This window comes from Glycine soja, chromosome 13 (genome assembly GCF_004193775.1).
Source record: "Glycine soja cultivar W05 chromosome 13, ASM419377v2, whole genome shotgun sequence".
Classification (NCBI taxonomy): domain Eukaryota; kingdom Viridiplantae; phylum Streptophyta; class Magnoliopsida; order Fabales; family Fabaceae; genus Glycine; species Glycine soja.
In genome coordinates, this window is record NC_041014.1 from 18,842,690 (window position 1) to 18,868,342 (window position 25,653).

The 25,653-nt window shown below is 32.2% G+C and overlaps 1 protein-coding gene across 1 annotated transcript; it reads right to left on the minus strand.

Annotated features, from left to right (window-relative positions):
- Positions 1 to 291: 291 nt before the first annotated feature.
- On the minus strand, positions 292 to 663 carry LOC114381662 (loricrin-like). The gene is made up of 2 exons (XM_028340904.1): positions 455 to 663; positions 292 to 403 (listed from the first exon to the last, which is right to left on the minus strand). Exons 1-2 carry the CDS (start codon positions 661 to 663, stop codon positions 292 to 294), a joined length of 321 nt encoding a protein of 106 aa, XP_028196705.1.
- Between the last annotated feature and the right edge of the window lie 24,990 nt (positions 664 to 25,653).

Genomic DNA, 25,653 nt, shown 5'->3' on the forward strand with positions numbered 1-25,653 from the left:
ATTTGACAATAACACTTTCTGGTGCCACCATCACCAATACCACCTTTGTCATCGCCACCACGACACCACCACCACCACCATCAGTGTCGTTCTCACCGTTATAACTAGTTGTCACCACCACCACCACCACAAGCACTACTACCACCGCCACCATCGTGATCGACATCACCGTTACCACCAACATTGCTACTACCACCACCACACCATTAGTGCCACCGTCATTATCCCCACCACCAATGTTTTCACAACCACCATCACCGCCACCACTTGGTGCCACCCCCAACACCACTGTCAACTACCACCATTGTTGTCGTAGACATTGCTACCACCACCATCAATGTCACTGTCATCACCATTGTCATTGTCACTACCACCACCACTATCAACAATACCACCTTTGTCACTGCCACCATAATCATTGCCAAAGTAGCCGCACTACCATGACTGTCACTACCCCCCACCAAAACCACCGAGATTGCTACAACTACCACCACCACTAATACCACCTTTATCACCACCACTAGCATCGCCACCACCACCACCACCAACATCGTTATCATTGACTGCCATCGCCACCAATGTCACCTCCACCACCACCGCTATTGATATCTCTATTGTCACCATTGCAGTTGACATCATCATCATTACAATTGTTGTCACCATCACGCAAAAGCACTCTTAAACTAATTTTAACACGATACACAACTTTCAAAATAAGTTTATTTGAAAAACTAATCATATGTTAAAAACTAGTCTTTTTTTTTTAACTAAAACTAAAACTAGTTGTTATTCTTAAAAATTTTGACACTTGAAACTAAATTAGTTTGGGTAAGAGAATAATTGTAACAATCTATCTAGAACTTAATTTCTTGTAATCGTATGTGAGATGAACTAATATAAATTTATTGTGTGTTTTATATGTTATCTAATAAGGTTCACTAACTAAGGGAGTTGGATTTGTAATTTAGTCTTTCTGTTTGTATAACCAAAATCCTTTTACGAAAACTATTTTAAGACAAACATAACATTCATTATTTATTCATACAATTGCTTTTAAAAGATTTGTGAATTGTTTTAAAGCATATTCCATCAATCTTCTTATGTTTGTGTGTGTCTTTATACGACTAAATTAGAGTGGTGGAGTTTTCAAACCAAAAACACAGGTAATGTCTAGACCCTAATAATCTTATGATTTTGATGAGAACAAAGATTATTAAACATTGATGGACCAATGGAGTTTATTGATTTATAGAGATAGAACTTGCATCTAACAAAGGAATAAGGTATAATCTTTCTATCTTAGACACACAAAATTTGTCTTTAACATAGCATCCAAATTAAAGCACTTGCAAACATTTGAGTCCATTGGTTGTCTAAAGTCTCATCATGAAATGACTTATAAAGTGACATTGTCCAAAAGCTTTAATGAAAACTCTATTTCCAATGCACAGTTATCATCCAAAGTCTTTATAGAAAACTTGCATCCTAGTGTTCATCATCAAACCTAAGTTTTCTATTAAACAGACACGTGCCTAAGCTCACTTTTCTATAACGTTCGTTTCCTTAAGGTTTAAGTGATCATGTTTGCTCTGATACTCTTCATTGTATAAACCTTAGACTAGTATTCCATCTACCTTCCAAAATAGCTATCGTGGTTGAATTTTAGGAATTTAACGAAAAGTTGGAAATTTTGAGTATAAGTACAACCTTCGATCAAAAGAAAAAAAATGTCGAGGCATAGTACAAAAGAGAATCTACCTTTTTAGAAGAAGGAATGGATAAAGAGATAAGTCTAGTTTTAGAAGTTGACAATACCTTTTCAGGAAAGAAAGGAAAACTACATTCTTTCTCCTCTTGAGAAGATGCCACATAGAAAGAAGTAATGTGAAAGCAATTCTTGCATCATATGAAGAATTAGAACATGAAAAAGACTAAAATTCCTTAGTCTCAACATTCATATTTTAAGAGCCTCTTTCTAAACAAGACTTGAAGAGAAAAAAAAACAAGTTACAATTTTTGAACAAATACCTTTTGTGATGTGAACCATTCTCTTAGTCTTACTTTGGGCAATACATAAATCTTTAAAAGTTTATCCTTTGCTTGAAAAAATTATTTGCATTTGTGTTAAACTTTCATATCCTCAGTGAGTTGATTCTTGTAATCTTTCAAAAAACCTGGTTGTTTGTAAAAACCTAGAGAGATTTGGTGTTGTAGAATACTTTGGTAACAATCTTGGGATAGAGAATATTTGTTTGTGACAATGTTGGTTAGGGATCTTTACACGTAAAAGGAAAATTAGATGTAACTCACTTTTGGTGAATCAGTATAAAAAAAAAAAATTGTATTCTTACTATCTTTGTTTTTTCCTCAAATTTTCTTTATGGACGATCGTTTTTATATTGATAGAAATATTTTTTTAAAAAGTTTACAAAAATGGACATGCACATTATTAAATTCATTTCTAGTATTTCTTATTATTTCATTGGGAGCTTAGACACATCTTATTCTATTCGAGCTACTTAAAATCTTAAATACCTTGCCGAAGTTAGCAATATGATCGACCTTCTTGTTGGATCTTTTGATGATCATGTTGATAGTCCTCTAACATTTTAAATTCACCATCTAATGTTCAAAGGCTTTATTTATCATGCGTTCATACGCTATATTTTTTTTTTCGAACTTGAAGGATATCATTTTGTAATACCACGTATTTTTTATTTTTTATTTACAAAGTAACGCAACATAATTGGAAACAAATTATCAATATATTAATAAAGTACAATTAGATAACAACCAATTCTTAATGTCAATACATCTAGTCTAGGTTTCAATCCAACTACTTATAATATATTATTATATAAAATAAGAGTTTGACAATAACCCTCAAGACAAGTTTAAATATTGATAACTTCCCCTATTATAATTTTTTTAGCAGTAGAATCCTGAAAAATATTACAACTATAAACTAATAAGTAAATTTTTTTAGTTCTAAATCTATGAAAGTAAATTTTTAATTTTTTATTATTATTAATATTCATTTTTTTATAAAAAGACAATATTAATAATAACAACACCACAGTTACATTTTTTTAAGAAAACACCTCAGTTATATATTTTTTTCAAAAATAAATTTATATTTAATAACTCACTTGAAGTTAATATAATTAACAAAGACTCCATTTATTGAGCGGGTTTATAAATATATATATATATATATATACCAAAAATACAAAAAACTAAATATCTGAAATTTTGATTTTTAAAAACTTTAATTTTTTTATTAATAGAATATTATTTTAACTATAAATTTAAATACATCGTTATGTTTATGCTGATGGGATAAATTTAAATACTGATGAAAAAAATTAACACGACAGAAATTATGTGTATTAAGGGTTTAGATTAACTTTCGTTAATACGGTCTTATTTTAAATTATACTATTATTATAAATTAGTATTGTAAGTTTATATTGATATGATATATATTAAACTAAAAGAAAATGTCATTGGCATATGTTATTGATAAATATTATCGGTATGTGCTAAATATTAATATAACGCATTATACTACATAATAATGTAATTTTATAATATTTATATTAATAGGCTTACTTCTGTAAAAAAAAATATATTATCAAATATAATTCTAACACTTGACATTTTTTTTCTTTGTAAATAAATGTATTTTTCAATGTAAGAAAATTAAAATACTGCATAATTAAAAATTAATTAAAACAATAAAATTATTAATTTAATTAATATAAAATTCAAAAGATATATACGTCACAAAAAGAAGAAAAACATCAAATGATATGACTTTTAAGGCCATTTGATTCATTTGCTCTATCACCTGTTTTCCACTTCCCTCACCTTGGCGAGAATGTTGTTATGCGTCATCCTCATCCCCCACCAATTAATCACCATTATTTCCATGTACACTGTTGATTTATTTGTTGCACTACGTACCAATAAGGATCCACCTTTCCTATTATAGTACATGGTTTATATTCTCAAACTTAGCCACATAGGCACATTATTTCGCATTTTTTGTTAATGGGGGACATAAGAATGGAAGAGTTATCACTCGTTTCTGGCTTTGGAGAAGACGTACATTAACGCTTTCTGACGAAGATTTGTCCAAGAAAGTGCCACTAATACGTGTTTTAATTATTGGGGGTTAATGGTGCCAAACATCAGCATTATCTTGTGTTCATGTCCAATCCACTTTGTACAGGGGAATTTGAAGGTGGTGACTCAATATTACAACATTTTTTATGATGAAATAAAATGCAATATATTTGCATGATGAATCATGCAATTCACACGGTAAAAAGCAGCAGTGCAAACGTATGTATATGATATTTTGGTCACTAGAGGAAATGGTGAGAGAGGTGTTTCATTGGTTGGGTTTTGATTCTGAGCACTTTAGATTAGTGGCATATCCGTTTAGTACACAATTAAAAAATTGTCATTTTAAAGTTTTTTCTTCTTTTTTAAAACCTGCTAGTTTTTTAGTCTAGTGGACAAATTAAATAGCTTATATGAAGTTTTAGATTTAAATTTTGCTATTGTCATAAAAAAGATTATGAAGGTTTTTTTTTACTTAACCTTTGAATGTTTTTAACAACACTAATTGGTTGGGTTTCAAAAATCATCACTATTTTAGTACACAATTAAAAAAATTTAAATATATTTAATTGATTAACAAAATAAAAGAAAATTAATAAAGATAATCAAGATAAAAAAGAATATTTTAAATTAAGATAGTTAGAATTTTTTTGAATCAATCTCTCTTTGTGATGTTTCTCTTTGGTTTGTATGTGTTGTAATTACTATAAAAACACATTTTACATTGATTTTGAAACATATGCCACATCGATTTTAAAATTAATATTGTGTAACACAATAAAGTAAGACAAATTCTTCATGTACATGAATTCGAACTTCCTAGATAAGCTATTCACACAACTAATGTATAAAATATCATCTTACATCGGTTGTTGTAGTAACCTATGTAGAATGTGATTTTGTTCATCAGTCGCCAATAAGATTGATGCAAAATGTAGGCTTATATTTTTTAAAAAATAATTGAGAATTTATTTTATGTTTATCATCCCAACTTATAATATAATCTATAATGTTTTTTACATTAATTATTTTTATACTAAAATACCCCTAATTAAAAGAAGAAACTTTATTGACAAACAATTAAAAGATAGAGAAAAATATTAATGACAATAATAGTTTTAGATAAAATTATAAATTTAAGATAAATTTGTTATTATCAACTAAATTAATCACTTTATTTAAATTTAATGAATTAGATAATTAAATCGATCTTATAATAAATAGGAACAAAGTGAGAATTTTTTTTATACATCAGAGACTTATATATGCTAATTAAAGTTATTATCAATAAAATTATAGAACAAAAGCTCACAAGAGATAGAGATTTTTATAAAACAAACTCACAGGTCATCTACACCAAAGTAACAACTCCAGTATTATGAATAAGTTGTGTATACAATGATCAAAATCTTGTCAAACAACATACAACAACATAAAAAAGAAAACCCAAAAACATAGTCTGTAATGGGAATAGGTGTTCTTCCTCTCCAAAATTTTGACCAACGATCCAAGCAAGCAATATTGATTTCCTACATATATAGGTACCTTCTTTTTCTGTTTTTCATCTCCTGCATAACCCATCAATAATTAATATACTAAAGATAATAACACTCCTTAGAACTCGCATGTTATGAATTAGAGACATTCTTTTGCTTCTCAACAAATTCCTAGCAACAATACGTAACTTGGCAATTGATTTGGAAAGTGTTTGCCAGACTGATTGTTTAGCAATTGATATTGTATCTCCAATAATCAATTTCTATATTATAAATTAGAATATATGACTTGAAAGTGAGATTAATTCTCACTCTCCTATTTTTTCATCAGACATTCTCAACATCGTCTTTTTTCTTGCATGGATGTGTATAATTTATTTTCTGAACAACTTATATCTCTTTCAATCGACCATCGTTTATCTCAATCTCTTAATAAATTTTTATAGGTTTTTTTAAAGAAATTATTAATAGATATAAATAACTTTGTATCATCATTTAAATTTTGCATTGTAAATTTAAAATATAGTTTATTTATTTATATATTGTGAATCTTAGTTGATATTATATACATATATAATAAATTTTAATTATATAAAAAAAATATTTATACTATACAATACAACATAAGATCTTGTATAGAATATCTAAACTCTAACCCACTATGATTAAGATTGATGATAATTTCATTACATCATTCTCACTTTAAGGATCAAAAGGAGAGTTCAAAGGTATAATTAATTAAATTATTTATATTTTCATCCAAATGATTATGTCAATTACGCATGTGTCGTACGCCCGTATAAGAGGAAATTACATTTTTTTTTTAAAAAATGCTAATAATAATATACCTGACTATATAAGTACCACGTTCTTTCACTCTTCGAATTTCCTATTTTGTTATCTAGTTGCTTCCCAATCAACATCCAACTTCAGCAGCAATATAAATCGGATGTCAAAAACTGAAGATAGGTGTAAAGAATAAAGCAATTGGGAATCACTTCTCAGTCATACGTGTGTAATTGCTTTATATTTTTTAATAACACAGAAATTAAAGATTAGTTGGGGGAATCAGTGTCTTTTTGGAAATTACAAAAGTTAATTTTATTTATCACAGCATTAGTACTATATATTTTTTTATATAATTTTTATTTCGCTAATGCTTGCCAATTCAATAGACATTATAAGTTTCCTCCAATAGATCGACTGGCCGTTGGTTAATTAATATGTGAAGAATCTTATAGGTTATGCCTAATTACTTGAGCTTTATCCCAACCAGGGAAAACTACACGGCAATATGAACTAAAAAGCAATCATTTGTGAGAAGCTGAAAACAGTGGTTTGGTTTAGTGGTTATTATAACTTATCCTTTAGTTTCATTCATTCTATAAAACGTGAGTATAAATATAATTTGTAGGGTTAATTAACACGCGTTGATGGCAGAGAAAGAGTTTGAATTTTAAATATGTATTATATATATATTATTGTTCCTTGATAATAGTTATTTTTGGTTATGTCCTCTTAATTTTATTTTATATTTTATTCTAATCATTTATGTAAAAAAAATCAGTGTTGAGTGAGGACGGATAAAGATTAGGGATTACTATTTTTTCAGTTCTTAAATTTTTTAGGTTTTATTTTTAGCCCTTAAAAGTTTTTTATATCTGTTTTTAGTTCTTTAACTTTTCTTTCCTTTTCTTTCGTCTTAACTTTAGTTTTTTTAACTAAAAGTTTAGAAACGTACTAAAAAGATAATTTATCTAAAGATTAAATATTAGGTGTAATAATTTTTAAATAACAGAAACTAAAATGTTTCTTAAATAAAATATCAATGCAGATACAAATAAAAAAGATTTAATAAAACCAAAACATTAAAACACATATATTATTAGGTTTAAGACTTATTTAAACTCTTGTAAAAAAAGACTCATTTAAACATTTCATGTATTGGGAGAGTTATACTCTGAAAAACACCATCTTTTATAGTAAAAGCTATCACACATGTTTAACCAATTATAATTAAAATTAGAAAGAAAAAATAGATATTTACTTTAAATTAGAAACGAAAAAAAATCAATTATTTACTTTAAATTAGAAAAGAAAAAAAAATTAAATATTTACTTCAATTTTTCTCTTTTTCAATTTATATATATAGAGATATTCGAAAAATAAAATAATACATAAAAATAAAAAAATGAAAAATTTTCTCTATAAACTAAAATTCGCTTATGTATAAATTAATTTGTTGAAGTTTTCTCATGTTAGTTTCTTTATAAGTTGAATTTTAACTTATATATAAATTTATTTTATCTTATGGGTTATTTTTTTTCATTTTTTCTTTTTTTTAAAGTTAATTTTAACTTATGAATTTTAACTTATATATAATAAGTTAATTTTAGCTTATGGAAGAGGTGAAATTTTTTAAAAATAACATGAGACCCACACAACAAACTTTCCATGCAAAAAAGGGAAGAAAGAAACTGAAATGAATAGTGTAATTCTTTTACTCACCATTTTGCGACCTCATATACAGCTTCAATTCTTTCGTCACAACCAATATTACTAATTTTCAAAACCAAATATACTGGAATTAGACACAACACAACCAAATGAACTAGGATTGTTTCGTGGTGACGCTCATGACTCGATCGTGGTGGCGAACATAATTATAAATATACTCGTCCATATAGCATGGAAAACTCAGAGTAGGGAGTAAAGAAAGATCTTATTCGAACTAATATAGTGGATTTTGACGTTTGCACATGGAGTTTATACTGTTGTTGATTGTTGAACCTGAAGTGGAAGTACACGATGGTACAAAAATGGTACACCCAGGTGGTGGATTGAAGGATTCCACAATGCAAAAATTGTATTTATATTGATTTCTTAAATATTGCATCGTAAAAGAAACGAAAAGATAAGGGGAAAAAATATGAAATATAATAGGAAATGTGATGATGAAAAAAAAAATAATTATTGTATGAATATTTATTGTGGTGGATTGGACTAGAGATTGAATTCTCATAATGATCTATTTAGGTCAGATTGTATCATCCTAGGGCCCTGTTTAATAAGGAGGGAAAGAGTGGTTAATTTATCTTTATGTTTTGACAGATGTAACTATGGGGTAACCGTGCGTAGGGATCTTAAAAAAATTAGTTTTTAAAAAATAACTATACTTATAACTAGATAGTTTTATATAATTAGTTATATAAAAGTATGTATAAAATTATAATCAATTTTATAAATATGAGTTTCAAATAAGTTATTTTTATTCACTCATATATCTAATTGATTTTAAATATAACTTATTATATAATTCGTTATATAACTAATTTATTATATACTCGTATTTTAAAAACAACAACTAATTATATTAAATCATATTCATATTTTAAAAACTAATTATGATTATAATTATAATATCCAGTTATAATCTATTTATTTATTAGGTATGTTTATGATTACATAAATTTTTAAATTATGAGCACTCCTAAGTCGGTGACTAAATTTCTATATATAATGACATCATCAATTGTTGTTATTGGTGATCATTTCACTTGTGCAACCAATTTGATGTCATTCCTATTTATAGGCTGTACATTTTCTAATAAAAAAAGAGACCTTGAATTTGAGTTTTCAATCACCTTTTAAAGTGTGAGAGTGAATCTCCTTAATTACTTGAGTGATTCAAGAAATTGGTTTGTCAAGGAACACCACCTTGTGTGTGACACCAATTCTGGAAGAGTGATTCTTCCAACCCCCTTCTTCATTCTCCTTCTTCATCTTTCCAAACCTTCATTCTTTAATCCTACTTGAACACCATTGTTCTCATCTTCATTTTCCATCCAAACACATTCAAACTTTGAACCAAATACCTTACATTCAACCCTCCATAAACTCATCACTTTCTCTCTCATTCAATAAATTTCATAAAAAAAAAAGAAAAGAAAAACCTTTGAAGATTCATCTTCAACCCTTGTGCAAATGGGTTTACATCAAGAGTAAACTCCGAGAAATTGCCTACCCTGATCAAAATTCTATGTGTCATACTCCAGAAAAGGTCAACACCAAAGGTGCATAGAAGAAACCAATGACCAAACACCAAAGATCAACAAAGCGTGATCCATCTTACTAGGAGTATGTTAATACTTTACATTCTGTGTAAAATAGTAATTCTTTAGTCAAACGTAGTGCATCATCATCTGATCAGGCCATTCCAAGAAGGACCATGCCGATATTGGATCAATTTCATCTGTTCATTCACGATTTCATTAAAAACATTGTAGATGTCAAAGCTGATGGTAACTATGAATATTGTGCAATTGTTGTGTTATTAGGTATGAGTGAAGATTCATGGTTGTTGGTGCATAACCATTTGCTTAAAGAACTTGCCAAATGGTCTGACGAGTATGTCAACCTCTTTGGTGACATTGGCAACAAATTTAAGGAATTAAAGAGGTCCCTACTTGTTGAAGGATTATCCATGGTATGTAATTTATGTTTTGTTTTTTTTAGAATTAACTTTAACTAAATGTCATCTGTGTACTTGGTTTATGCAGGTAACTATGGATAAGTGGATATGGATATCAGCGACATGAGATATGTCATTGCTTCACGGTATAATGTAATTCTTGTATCGTTGTCTTTGCAACAAAGCATGACGTTTTTTCCCCTTAGAAGTCAACCACCAATAGATTCTTTTGTGCATCGCATAATATATATTGCTCACGTTTTTGGCAATCATTTTGTTCAGGTACATTCATCACAATGGTATTTTTTACATAATGTCAATAATTGTGTGCTCATAACTTTTGAATTGTTTATGCATGTGTAACAGGTTTATTTAAGAGATCGGAGTCCGTTACCGCCCCTAGCTTTGTTATGGCCTAGGAATTGTCATCCTCAGGCAAAGCAGTGACCAACTCCATATATTAGTAGAATGAATCAATACAAAAATTTGATGATATTGAAAAGAGACTATGTTGATTTAAGTGAAGACTAAACATTTAGGTTCTATAGACTTTGCAATGTCCTACATTAATATATAATTATTTATTACATTTATATATTACTTAGATTTTGTTACATGTGTTGTTAGAGTTAACCGTGACGTGCAAACCAAGGTTTAGTGTTATGCTTTGGTGTTAAATGATATACGTTTGGCATTAGTAATAATAAAAACAATTCAAATAAAATTGGAAACACCGGAAAATAAAATTGACAAAATAAAATGATAAACATAGTCTATAAATGATTAACATAGCCTTTGTCGTGACCTAACATATACATTGCCATTCACAGTGACACTCCTAGCAATCCATATGCAGTCTTGCATCACATCATGTACTTCTGTGCCTTCAGTGACTATCCTTAGGTTGAGCAACTACTTCAACCTTTCTGCAATTGCTTGACAAGCATCATATGACATTGACAACAACGGATAAGGTATTTCCATATTGCATAATTAAATGAAAATAAATTAAGAATAACATGAATTAAAATGTTACCACTACATGTCTAGGTTGTTCCACATCAGAAGGTCCTTGTGCAGGTGCTTCCTCCACAGATGCTGGTGCCACCAGGATCTCAGACATATCTGGTTCCACATATGTCTCATCTTGAATGACAGGTAGATGTTTGGGTGGATCACCGGGTTGTGTCAGTGTTCGAACTCTAGGACAGTCCTGAACTTTATCGAAAAGTGTACTGAGTTGTTAAAGTAATGATAAAACGGTAAGAAATCGAGTATCGAACTCAGGGAACTTGCGTCATTTGGTGAAGTTTCATTCAACAAGCAGACATTGATATAAAGCCATGTAAACAGAATTAAATCAAAGATGTATGTGTTGTAAATCTAAAAGAACTACAAATACGCTTATCAGAACGGGAGAGAAAACATATGATTAAAACGTTGGGTCCTTCTACTGAACGCTTGATGTAATTAAAATATTTTTCTCTATTTAATGTTATTTATGTGTTCTATGTTGAGGACTAAAATACCAAACACCGATTCCTCGTGTGAATGGACTAATTCTAATTAAACCTCGTTCTCGGATGTTTCGTCGAACTTAGCCTAATCGAACAACATTACAATCACACCATATAAAAAACTAAAACCTTGCACTCTATGTCTAACGATGCAGTTATCTAGCCCTGCTCTATCCAGTTCTAAGGATTGATACATTTTCCAATGCTAAAAATCCTAACTTTACACACCAATTATGCTACCACTTATCACGATTGCTAACATTTCTTTCTCGATGGTAGCATAATTGATTTGTGCATCATTCAAGACTTTGCTGGCATAATAGATGGCACGGAAAACTCTGCCTTTTCTCTGCCTAAGTATAGCACCTACGACATAGTCACTAGCATCGCAAATCAATTCAAACTCTTGTCCCCAATCTGGTGCTATAATCACAGGGGTAGATACTAGCCTGGTCTAAAGAACATTAAAAGCTTCCAAGCAGTCTTCATTAAATGCAAACACAACATCCTTGTTCAGTAAATTACTGAGTGGTTTGGCAATTTTTGAAAAGTCTTTTATGAATCGCCTATAAAATCCAGCATGTCCTAAAAAGCTTCTCACTCCCTTAACGTTTATTGGAGGAGGGAGTTTCTCAATGACATCAATCTTTGCTTTATCTACCTCAATTCCCCTCACAGAAATTTTATGCCCCAACACAATGCCTTCTTGAACCATAAAATGACATTTCTCCCAGTTAAGCACCAAGTTGGACTCATCACATCTCTGCAACACCCTTTCCAAATTCGATAGATAGCAATCAAAAGATGAGCCAAAAATAGAGAAATCATTCATAAAAACTTCGATACTCTTCTCCACCATATCGGAAAAGATTGCCATCATACACCTCTGAAAAGTAGCAGGAGCATTGCATAAACCAAAAGGCATACGCCTATAAGCGAACACACCAAAGGGGCAAGTGAAAGTTGTCTTCTCTTGATCTTTAGGATCCACTGCAATCTGATTATAGCCAGAATATCCATCTAGAAAGCAATAAAATAATTGTCCTGTGAGTCTTTCAAGATTTGATCCATGAAGGGAAGTGGATAATGGTCTTTCCTAGTGGCATCATTCAATTTCCTGTAATCTATGCACATCCTCCACCCACTGACAATCCTTATGGGAATTAGTTCATTTTTCTCATTTTTAATCACTACAAAACCTCCCTTCTTGGGAACAACCTGCACAGGGCTAACCCACGCGCTACCTGAGATGGGATAAATGAGTCTTGCTTCCAGCAATTTGAGTACTTCCTTGCGCACCTCTTCTTTCATAACTGGATTCAATCATCTTTGGGGCTGTCTCACTGGCTTGTAGTCAGCTTCCATGTTAGTTTTGTGCATGCAGCAAGATGGACTAATCCCTTTCAAATCAGACATGTGCCATCCAATCCTTGTTTTGTGCTTCTTCAAAACTTGCACCAACTGATCCTCTTCTTCCCTCCTCAAGGAGCTGCTAATTATCACAGGTTTGGCTTCATTTTTCTCCAAGAATACATACTTCAAGTGTGTAGGCAGAGTCTTCAATTCTACTTTGGGTTTTTCTATTGGCTTGCTACTCTTCAATTCCTCGAACACTGGATGTCCAACAAACTTTTCCCCTGCACCATTTTATTCTTCAATACATGCCTGCACTTCTTCTTCCTCTTTCTTGGTTAGACATTCTACATGGTTATTCAATGCTTTTTCCAAAGGAGACTGCGATACCATGGCTGTAGCTACTAATTCTATCTCTCGTTCCACCTTTTCCACATCAAAACAGGCCTTCTCATCATTTGAGTGCTTCATTGCTTCAAATAAGTCAAATGAAATTTTCTGATCCTCCACACTCAATTCTAGTTTACCTTTCCCCATATCTACTACACAACTGGCGGTTGACATGAAGGGACATCCCAAGAGTAAGGGAATTTCAACATCCTCTTCTATATCCATAACCACAAAATCTAGAGGAAAAGTAATATGCTTAACTTTTACCGAAACATCCTCAATCACTCCATACGACCTGATAATGGAACGGTTTGCTAACTGTAGCGTCATTCTTGTTGGCATTATTTCTAGCTCTCTTAACCTCCTGCACATAAAGAGTGGCATTAAATTTATACTAGCTCCCAAGTTAATGAGAGCTTTGCCAACAGACACAACACCAATAGAGCATGGTATAGTGACACTTTCAGGATCTTTGTGCTTTGGTGGAAGGATTCGTTGAATTACTACACTACAATTTCCCTCCACAACAATTGTGTCACTATGTATGTACTTGCTCTTTTTGGTTAGCAAATCTTTCAGGAACTTTGAGTAGAGTAGCATCTATTGTAAGGCCTCTCCAAAGGGCATAGTAATCTTTAGTTTCTTGAAGATATCAAGGAACCGAGCTAGGTGCCGCTCCTTGTCTTTCTTTGAGAGTACCAAGGGATATGGCACCTCTCTCCCTTCAACTGGACTAGCCTCTCTTTTCTTTTCTCGAGCCAGCTCACTCTTAGTTCTTCTCTTCTCCTCTTTCTCTTTTGGATTTTTTTCTTTTTCTTTTTCTTTTTCTTTTTGTTTTTCTTTATTATCCTCTTCATTTATTTCTTTCTTATTCACAATTATTGGTGTCTCTCTCAGCTGGTCATCTTTTTCTTCTTCCTCTTCCTGTTGGATCAAGTGGCCTCGGAATAATTAAGAAGGGGGGGGGGGTTGAATTAATTATGAACGTGTCTTGACTAATTAAAATTTATCCTTCTTAATGTTACTAGATTCAATTAGGCTTTACTACTAAGTTATGAGAAAGTAAAGAACAAAAACAATAACTTAGACAAAAGTAAAGCGGAAATAAAAGTACACAGTGGAAAAGTAAAGAGTGTAGGGAAGAAGAAGACAAACACAAGATTTATACTGGTTCGGCTACAACCCGTGCCTACATCCAGTCCCCAAACAATCACCAATTCTTGAGATTTCCAATAACCTTGTAAAATCCTTTACAAGCAAAGATCCACAAGGGATGTACCTTCCCTTGTTCTCTTTGAACAACCAAGTGGATGTACCTTCCACTTGAACTGATCCACAAGAGATGTACCCTCTCTTGTTCTCAGTATTACAACCCAAGTAGATGTACCCTCTACTTGTACCACAAAGGATGTACCCTCCAGTGTGTTAAGACAAAGAATTCTTAGGCGGTTAGTCCTTTGATTTCTCTGTAAGGGGGATACAAAAGATATCTCAGGCGGTTAGTCCTTTGAAATCTTTTGTCAAGAGGGAGAAGGAAGAAACAAAAGAATTCTCAGGCGATTAGTCCTTTGAATCTTTTGACAAGAGAGAAGGAATGAAGAAGAAGAATAACACAAGTTTTTGGTCAATGAACTTTTCTTGAAAGAGAAAGTATTGAATAAAAACTTTTTGAAAGATGAAGAGAAATGAATGAAAGAAGTCTGTTATGCATCAAAGGAATCAGTATATGAAATTCATGCCATGGTCACATATTTATAATCATTTGATGACTCAAGTTAAAGTTTGTGACTCTTGGCAATTTCTTTAAAACTAGTCACTTTAAGAGTTGTGACTTTTGTGAAAACTAGTCACTTAAAAAATTGTGACTTTTGAAAAAATCTTCAGAAACAAGTCACCTTAAGAATTGTGACTTTTGGTAATTTATTTTTTAAAACAAGTCACTGGTAATCGATTACCATCATAGTGTAATCAATTAGACATCAACATATGTGACTCTTCATGTTTAAATTTGAAAATCAAAACGTTTAGAAACACTGGTAATCGATTACAAGTATTGTGTAATCGATTACACAAGTTTGAAATGATTTGAAAATGTTTTATCACAAGTTGTGACTCTTGAAATTTGAAATCTAACGTTTTAAAACATTGGTAATTAATTACATGATTATGGTAATCAATTACAGCTTTGTAAATCAGTTTGAAAAAAATGTTGGCTACTGGTAATTGATTACTGCCTTCTGGTAATCGATTACCAGAGAGTAAAACTCTTTGGTAAAAGTTTTCTTTTGAAAAAAATTGTGTTATTCAATAGTTTCTGAAAAACTCTTTTAATACTTATCTTGATTGAGTCTTCTCTTGATTCTTGAATCTTGAGTCTTGATTCTTTACTTGAATCTTGAATCTTGAATCTTGAATCTTGAATCTTGAATCTTGATCTTGATTATTCTTGAATCTTGAATCTTGATCTTGATTCTTGAAACTTGCTTGACTCTTGATTATTTGGAACTTGCTTGACTCTTGATTCTTTGGCATCTTCAAAATAATCTTGGAAGGCATTGCTTCCACACTTTCTCTCCAAGTTCACACACTGGTTCCTGGTTCTCCTTAACTGTCCTCTCCTTATCCTCAAGCATGGTGGCCATCCTACCTCTGGTCATCACAACCTTGCACTCTTCTTTTGGATTCTGCTCAGTGTTCGCTCCAAAAGTATTAGAAGATTTTTCTACAATCTGTTTGGCCAGCTGCCCCACCTGGATTTCAAGGTTTTTGATGGCTGACTCCATGCTATTGTGTGTGAATGTATGTATACATGATTTTGATGATGTCAAAAGAAGAATCAAACAAGGCTCATTTGCTTCAAGATTAATACAAGATTGTTTCAACAAACAAAGCCTTGATTCAAGATTTCTTCAAGATCAAGTCTTGCCTCACAATGAAAGGTTTCAAGTCATCCAAGGCACATGTAATCGATTACCAATACATGTAATCGATTACCAATGGTTTGAAAGTGTGTAATCGATTACACATCATATGTAATCGATTACCAGAGACTCTGAACGTTGGGAATTCAAATTTTAAATGAAGAGTCACAACTGTTCAAGAAAAACAATTGTGTAATCGATTACACTAATTCTGTAATCGATTACCAAAGAAGATTTTCAAGGAATATCGCCAATAGTCACATCTTTTCATTGGATTTGTGAATGGCCATCAAAGGCCTATAAATAGGTGACTTGGGCACGAATTTTAAGAAAGAGTTTTGCTTGGCAAAAATGTCTTATCCTCTCAAAAGACAATGAGAGATATTCCAAAAGAACTTCTTTGTCAAATGCTCTCTCAAAAGAAATCATTGGCCAAACACTTGCAAAATCTATAAGGATTCTTACATGATCTTCATTGTAATATTCTTCTCTTGAAGAGATAATTCTTCTTGCATTCTTCTTATTCAATGAGATTGGCTAAGAGACTGTGAGTCTCTTGTTGTAAAGCATCTGAACACAAGGGATGGGTTGTCCCTGTGTGGTTCAGACTTTGTAAAGGATTTTACAAAGATAGTGGAAATCTCAAGTGGGTTGCTTGAGTACTGGACGTAGGCACGGGAAGTGGCCGAACCAGTATAAAACTATGTTTGCATTCTCTCTTCCCTTATCTCATTTATTTTGTTGCAATCAATCTTGTCTTTTATGTTTAAAGAACATTATCAAATTGATTGCTGCTTCTTCTGCATTCTAAGCCTATCCCTCTTAAGTTATTGAGGCCACAAGGTTCAACATTGTGGTTGGACATTGAAACTTGCATAAACTGAGCAAGGGTCTTCTTCAACTTTGTGGTTCTCTCATATAGGCTAGGCCCCTGTTGCTGAGACTTATTAGATGGTCCACCCTGCTCTTTGTTGAATTGATTGCCAGGGTGGGCTCTCTATTGCCCTTGTTGTTGATTAAAATTCGAACCATGCTGAAAACCTGAATATCAGCCTGCATTGTAACCTTGCCTGGGCTGATTCCCTCCCATGTAATTCACTTCTTGTGCAGAATCATCAATGGGAATGCAACGGCCAGATTCGTGAGCTCCACCACAAATGCTGCAACCTCCTACCTGCAAAACAACGGAATGGGAAGGTTGATTAACATTAAACTGGTTTGGCAACTTACTTAAGGTTTTGGTTAATGTCTCAAGCTGCTTTGACAATAACTTGTTCTGTGCCGAAAGTGCATCCTGGGATGAAAGCTCTAGCAGACTTCTTTTGGTAGGGATATAAGTCCCATCACGCAGTACTGTGTGATCACTTGCAACCATATTCTCAATTAATTCCATGGCTTCTTTAGGGGTCTTCAATTTTATTTTGCCCCCTGCAGAAGCATCTAAGAGCTGCTTTCATTGTGGCCTCAACCCGTCAATGAATATGTTGAGTTGTATCGGTTCTAAAAATCCAAGGGTAGAGGTCTTCCGCAGCAAGCTACAGAATCTTTCCAAGGCCTCACTTAAGGATTCATCTGAAAACTGGTGGAAGGAAGGGATGACAGGCTTTCCTTCTACAGTCTTGGACTCCGACAAATATTTCTTCAAGAATTTTTCTACCACTTCGTCCCAAGTCTTTAAAATGTTGCCTTTAAATGAATGAAGCCATCTTATCGCCTCTCTAAACAATGAAAATGAAAACAGACTCAATCTGACAACATCTTCCAGCACACCAGCAATTCTAACTATATTACAGATTTCAATGTAAATGGCTAGATGTGCATACAGGTCTTCATTGGGCAAACCATGGAATAGGTTGCCCTGTATCAGCTGGATTAGTGAATGAGGATAGGTAATATTCTACGCTTGAACCTCTGACCGCGCAATGCTAATGAAAAACTACGACACAGTAGAACTTGAATAGTCTTCAAGGGTTACTCTTTTGGGTTGCTCTTCAACCATTATGTCGGCTTCGGGCACTGTAGTTTTGGATTCCCTTGTGTCTGGAAAACTGGACGACGACTCAGAAGATCGAGGTTCCTCTAGAATTGGTACTGCCCTTTCTTGCAAAAAATTTCTCCACCTTTCTATGTTGTTTCTTCTGCAAGTAGCTTCAATCTCCAAGTACAAAAGATCTACGGCGCATACAAAGTACTAGCAAGAAGAATGGTTACCCAATTCAAGAGAAAAAAAATTCTGAACTAACTAAATATTCACGCAAACAAATAATCAACGAATAAAGAATTAATGCCTACAAACTGAACTAGACTTCACCAAATGGAAAGAACTTCCCCGACAACGGTGCCAAAAACTTTGTTCGAACTCTAGGACAGTCCCGAACTTTATCGGAAAGTGTACCGAGTCGTTAAAGTAATAACAAAATGGTAAGAAATCGAGTATCGAACTCAAGGAACTTGTGTCATTTGGTGAAGTTTCATTCAACAAGTAGACATTGATATAAAGCCATGTAAACAGAATTAAATCAAAGATGTATGTGTTGTAAATCTAAAAGAACTACAAATACGCTTATCAAAATGGGAGAGAAAACAGATGATTAAAACGTTGGGTCCTTCTACTGAACGCTTGATGTAATTAAAATATTTTTCTCTATTTAATGTTATTTATGTGTTCTATGCTGAGGACTAAAATACCAAACACCGATTCCTCGCGTGAATGGACTAATTCTAATTAAACCTCGTTCTCGGATGTCTCGTCGAACTTAGCCTAATCGAACAACATTACAATCACAGCATATCAAAAACTAAAACCCTGCACTCTATGTCTAGCAATGCAGTTATCTAGCCCTGCTCTATCCAATTTTAAGGATTAATACATTTTCAATGCTAAAAATCCTAACTTTACACACCAATGGGTGATCAAACCAAAAGCATGCAATAATTAAGTGCAGATAGAAGTAATAAACACATAAAATAACTTTAAATAGATAGTTAAGAATTTACATCAAGTTCCAGTAGAATTTCCCAACAGAGATACTTAGCCTTCTATCACAAGGCAACACCTTTCAGCTACAAGATGAGGGTTTAAGAAGAAAATAACAAATTACACAGTGGTAGGGATGTCTCCTCCACCTATAGGAACCTAGAAATTACTCCTAAACCTAAAATTCTCTTGAAAGCTGAGGTTTTTGACTTCCTTGCTCTATTTTGTGCCTCTGTTCTGCTCTCTACGTTCTAATCCATGCTCTCTTTCAGCCGAATGCTTGATTTTTCCAACTTCATCCTTAAAAAGGGCTTTCTGTCCTCGAAGGCACGCTTAGCACGAGTTAGTGAATATCCGCTGAGCGAGCTGGGCGCGCTTAGCGCAGGAAGAGACAAACGCCTCGTTGAGCAAACTGATGACATGCTGAGCACATAGATGCTTCTCAGATTATCCTCCAGATTCTCCCAACTCGCTAAGCGGGCTGAGTGCCTCGCTTAGGGCATGACTCTCGCTAAGCACACAAGCCTCACTTAGCGAGACACCAGCTATTAGCCTTCACAAATTTCATCCTTTTCATCCTTTTTACCTGAAATTGAAGTTGAAACACATTAAATTCACAATGTTGGGCATTTCTACTGAACAAAATTAAGCTAAACCTAAAAATATGTACAAACCTACAAAAGGAACCATAAATTGGGGAGAAGACAAACATTTTATAACACTTTTCTATAGAAAAGTTTGTCGTAAATGACGACTAACAGTCTGCCTCATGAATGGATGTGAGATTAGGTAGAACCACTCCATGTAGTCGTGTGCACATTGTCCAAGTACAACACAAATCTAGCCCACCGGTGCTAGATAATTAGAGAAATGCATGCATCTATCGTGAATGTCTTCGAAGCATAGTCTTGGACTCGCACAATGTGGAGGAATCATCTGAACATACCTAAATTGTTGCACCACCCTCTCTGGTCGGTGTATGATGATAATGGGACCCCATCAGATATGTCCTGAAATGCATGAAATGAGCTCAAACTCCCGAACTACACAGTGGTCATCATAAGGCATCCATCAAACATCAATAGTTGTTAGTCGATCAAGATGCTTTCTATACGTTGATGCTGGTAATGCCTTTGTAGAGGCCTTCGTAGATGTCCAATGGTAGGCACATGGTGACCTTTCATCATAGTCTGGGTCCGTAAAAGCCTCAGCAACAAATGGAAAATGCTCATAAATCCAACACTACACAAATTTGATAAGAACAAAAAAAATTACACATGAACATATTAAAAAATTATTAAAAACAACAATTAAATAACAATCATTCACAATTACCTGTAACAGTGTGATATATCCAACAAGTTGTCTGCCGCCGCTCTTGCAAGCATCATTTAAATTATCATACATGTGCACTAGGGTGGCAGCTTCCATGCGTAGCTTTCACTCTGACTGAGGTCTTGAAAGGCGTCTAAGAACACGACATGCACATGTGTTGCACTCTTATTAGCAAAAATAGTGCAACCTAACAAGTGCAGCAAATAAGCTATAGCTACTGCAGTCCAGTGTCTGGTCTCACATTTACTATGATATTTCTCTCGTAGCCACGATAGGCGTACGTATGCCCCATGACACTGCATTGTCTCAGCTCTAGCTTCATCTCCAGTAACGTCAAGTAACTCTACTAACATCAACACCGCTTCGTTGACATGAAGAGTGTCGAAGCTGTGGAATGCTCCTATGATGGGCAGATGGAGCAAAGAGGCCACATCATCGAGGGTGATGGTGACCTCTCCTACTGGAAGATGGAAACTAATCGTTTCCTTATGCCACCTCTTGACAAAAGCGGATATAAATCCTCGATCGCCAGTGTTCGATGAACATGCGATCAAAGGACTTAATCCTATGGTAGCGACCAACCCTTCAATTTCATTAGCAGGCCTCCCGAATTTCTGAGCATTCCTTCCATGGGAGGGTAGCTTCTATTCAGGGCGTTTCTAAAAAAAATTAAATAATTTTATCAATTTTAACGATAATAACAAATACTTGTTGAAATATTATTTATTAAAAACTAAAAATACCTCTCCCTTCCAAATAATGAATGCAACATGATCAGCATAGGCAGTCAGCACTGATGTGCCACGAGGCTCACCTGGAAGACCCTTGGCATCATAAACAACTTCTTCAGCATGTTGAAATACCTCTTCAGTTGCGTCATCCCTATGAGGAGCATCCTCAGCAACAACGGCAACTTCTCGTTGCCTATGTGCAGATGCTGTCGGCCTTCGCCACTGGGAAACATCATCTGAATCACGATTATCCTCTCTCCCTAGGGTTCTTCCTATAACTCTGCCTAAGACACGTCCTAAACCTTTAGTTCTAACAATAATCTGCAAATTTTCACATACATAAATTTTTTGGTCAAAATTCAAACAATACTTAAATCAATTACAATACAACCATTCCTAAATAAAAAAAATTATTTTATAGTTAAAAGAAAAACAAATTCATTATATTTACACTTAAAATAAATAACTATTTAAAAACATAATACAAAATAAACTATTTATTTTATCTAATAAAAAATAACTATTTACAAACAAATAATAAAATAATATAATTATATTTCATACAAAAAATAATTTAAAACAAATACAAAATTAACATATTTACAATTAAAATAAATAAATATTTCAAAACATAATTCAAAATAAATTATCTTTATTTAAAACACAAACAATACCTATTTTTGAAACAAAATTCAAATTTACATATTTATAATTACAAAAAAATAACCATTTCAAATCATAATTCAAAGTACTATTTTTTTATAACATAAACAATAACTACTTACAAACAGAAAATAAAATAATATATTTTTATTACAAAACAAAAACAAAATAATACTTAAATAATTTAAAAACAACATACGGATCATCTAATCCGCATGAGTTATACGGATCACGTGATCCGTATAACTCAGACGGATTAAATGATCTGTATGTTGCATACAACTAAACCACCATGCAACAACCATTAAGGAAGGATAATGAAGCTTACCTTGGCGCGACGAAACTAGAAAATGAAGGCGCAAGTCCTCAATGCCGACAAAGGAAGCAGTCAATGGTGGTGTCGCCAAAGAAGAACCAACAAGAAGACGGGTGCAGGGACTAGAAAACGAAGGAAGAACATGAACGCGCAGGGAGGGAGAAGGAAAGGAAGCGACGTCGTACGGAATGTGAACAATGGTGCTGCACAGGTAGGATATTTAAAATTTAAGTGAAGGACATTTTCACCACTTCATTAAAATTGATGGGTGCACCAATAATAATACTAGGTACACCTAGCAACACCCGAGCTATTCTCCTAGTAGAAAAGAGCCCAAAGTAGGAACAATGATCATTATTAGCGGACTAAAGGATGTCATAAACAATGGGCCTCTGCTTTTCATTATTAGCCCTTGTACATAATATGCTATTCGTGAACTCAAGATTCCCTGCAATTTAGAATAGTTAATATTGTCCATGAAAACAACTTTTAATATTCCAATTTTTTGCTTTTGAAGTAAACTGATGTCTGATGCTGTTAAATTTAATTAATAAAGCGCGCTATTATTGCCTGAACTTGTTATTTTCGCAATATGACATTATCATATATATAAATGAATAGTGTACTAAAGATATACTTGTACCAATTATTTTTAAGTATATAGAAAATAACACTCGTAGTTTATTGTGAGATTGTTTAACCTTATTTTTACTTTTAAAAAAATATCCCTTATTTTAAATATATATAATTAGACATAATATCTAAGGGTTAGATTCCAATTATAGGGAATTAGATTCCCTCGCTAGAGTCTTTACTTACAGTCAAGGAGTGTAATTTATTTAGTGTTTGTTTCGAATCGCATTAGTTTTCATTGGACGTGTGTTAATATTGGTCAAACATGAATATTGATGTTGACCAAGATGCTTGGATTTCGCATTGTAATTGATTATGTTCGGGAGACGTGCTCCATGTTGAAACTGGTCAAAGTAACTTATGGATCCAACAAAATCAATTTTTGTGAATATTTTTTATTATTTCCGATTTTATCCTTCTTTCTTTTACTTTTGAATAGTCAACAACTGTAATATATTTTCATTCTAATATTTATACCATTTCTCACCAACCTATCCATGCACTAAATATTCTTTCACTAATAAATATAAAAATAAGTTATTATTAGGAAACTACACTTTATTCCAGAAAAAGAATATTAACTTAAATTTTACTTACCTAACAACATATTTAATATAATAACTCCACGAGGCTTTCCAAGTCCTTCACATTCCTTCTACTCTGCATGTTCATATTCATGTTTTAGTGCTTTTGTTTTGATTCAAAGGTTTTTTCAGCCCTTCTCCTTCTACTACACTAAGTCACCCAAATTCCATCACTTTCTTCCATCCCTCGGTAACTTCTATCTACTATTAACCATTTTAATTATTTTTTTTTATCATTTTTAAATTTTAGCATATTTTTAATATGTGTGATGTTACCATTTTAATTATTTTTTTATCATTTTTAAATTTTAGCATATTTTTAATATGTATGATGTTAAGACATTTGTTTTAACTTGTGTGCTAGGTGTCTGTTTTACAAAGAAATATCTGGATTATAATAAGTAAATAAAATAAATTCGTTATTTTCTTGTTATCATACTCAAATTTTGTTAATGAGGCTCATTTATAATACTACTACTAGAAAAGTAAATATAAGTTACTACAAAAAATATTTGAAATAGTGTGATACTTATACTTATCACTTGAATTATATTTGATGATATTGCCCCACTGGATCATGCTATTGTTTTCTATCCACGTGTCTTGAGGTACCACCTGTAGTCTTGTTATATTTCATTTTGTGTGATCTCTAATGCTGATTTAGCCAATAAATATTGTGGCATGTTTCATATCATCATCTGATTCATTTCTATATCGTCTTGCATCACAGTGTAGTGTGTTGATTTATTTCTAAATGATTATTTATAGTGTTTAATAGGTGCAAGTGTAACTCTAAAGGTAATTATTATAATTATAAAAGTTAATAAATTTATTATATATAATAACATCTAATTAAACGAGAATGTAAAATCTTTTTATATATTATTATCATGCTCATTCTTTTTTTATATTTTACTTGTGTGTTAGGTGTGTTTCATGTCCCTTCCCCAAAACACTATTTTTAAATAATATTTTATTTGCCCATCATTTATATTATGATAGTCTCATCATTTTTTGTTAATATTTTATCGAATTATTGTTATATTTAATATTAAGTTTTATATTATAAAGAGTGTAAATATTATTTAAGAGAAAAATTAGTTTTGTTATAAGTTATATAATGATGTGAAATAAGTTATTTATTGATTGTAGAATTATGGGTACCGAGAAAGGAAAAGCTACTTGGGATGTTAAAGCAACTGAATGCTTTATCATGTCATGCTTGGAACAAGTGGTTAAAGGAGAACGCTTAGGCACTAGTTTTACTAAGAAAGGGTGGATTGGTATTGTCTCTAAGTTTAATTAAGGAGTTGACTGAGAAACACTATGATAAGACAAAGTTTAAGAATAGGTAAATATTATTTGGTAAATGTTTGTTACCCAACACCACTGATAGGATACGTTGGTTATTATAAATGTGAATATTATTATCTTCCTGATTTTAGACGGAAATTTGGATTTATTAATAGTAATGAAATTTTTAATTATTATCACTCAAGTTTAAGGTACACTATTAAAAGAACTTTTGAGGTATGAAAGAATAGATTTGCAATTCTACGACACATGCCTAAGTACAAGTTTGTAACCCAAATTCAAATAGTTTGTGCAACGATGACTATACATAATTTTATTAGAAAGAATGCTGAAAATGATATTGACTTTAATCGCTATGAAGATGAAAACATAATTCTTAATTCAGATGATAATTATCACAATGAGGTTGACTTGGACCAAACTCAAGTTCTAAATGTTATTTCTTCATCTGAGATGGAACGTGTTCGAGATTCAATAAGAAATTAAATTATGGAGTTCAAACAAAAAACTAATAATATTATTGTAAGTAAAAATTGTATGGTACTTTGAATTATTTTGTATCTTTTTATATTGCTATTTTATGTTTAATTGTTATGCTAATTTAGTTTTGTAAACTTTATTAAATATGTATGCTTTATTTTGTAAATTAATATATTATGCAAATGTTTTCAATAATTAATTTTATTGTAAAAAAATATGATATAAATTTAATTATTTATTTTTAAATTATTAATATATATATATATATATATATATATATATAGTTAAATTTTTATGTATCTAATACAAAATATTTCCAATTATGTTTTATTTTTAACTATTTA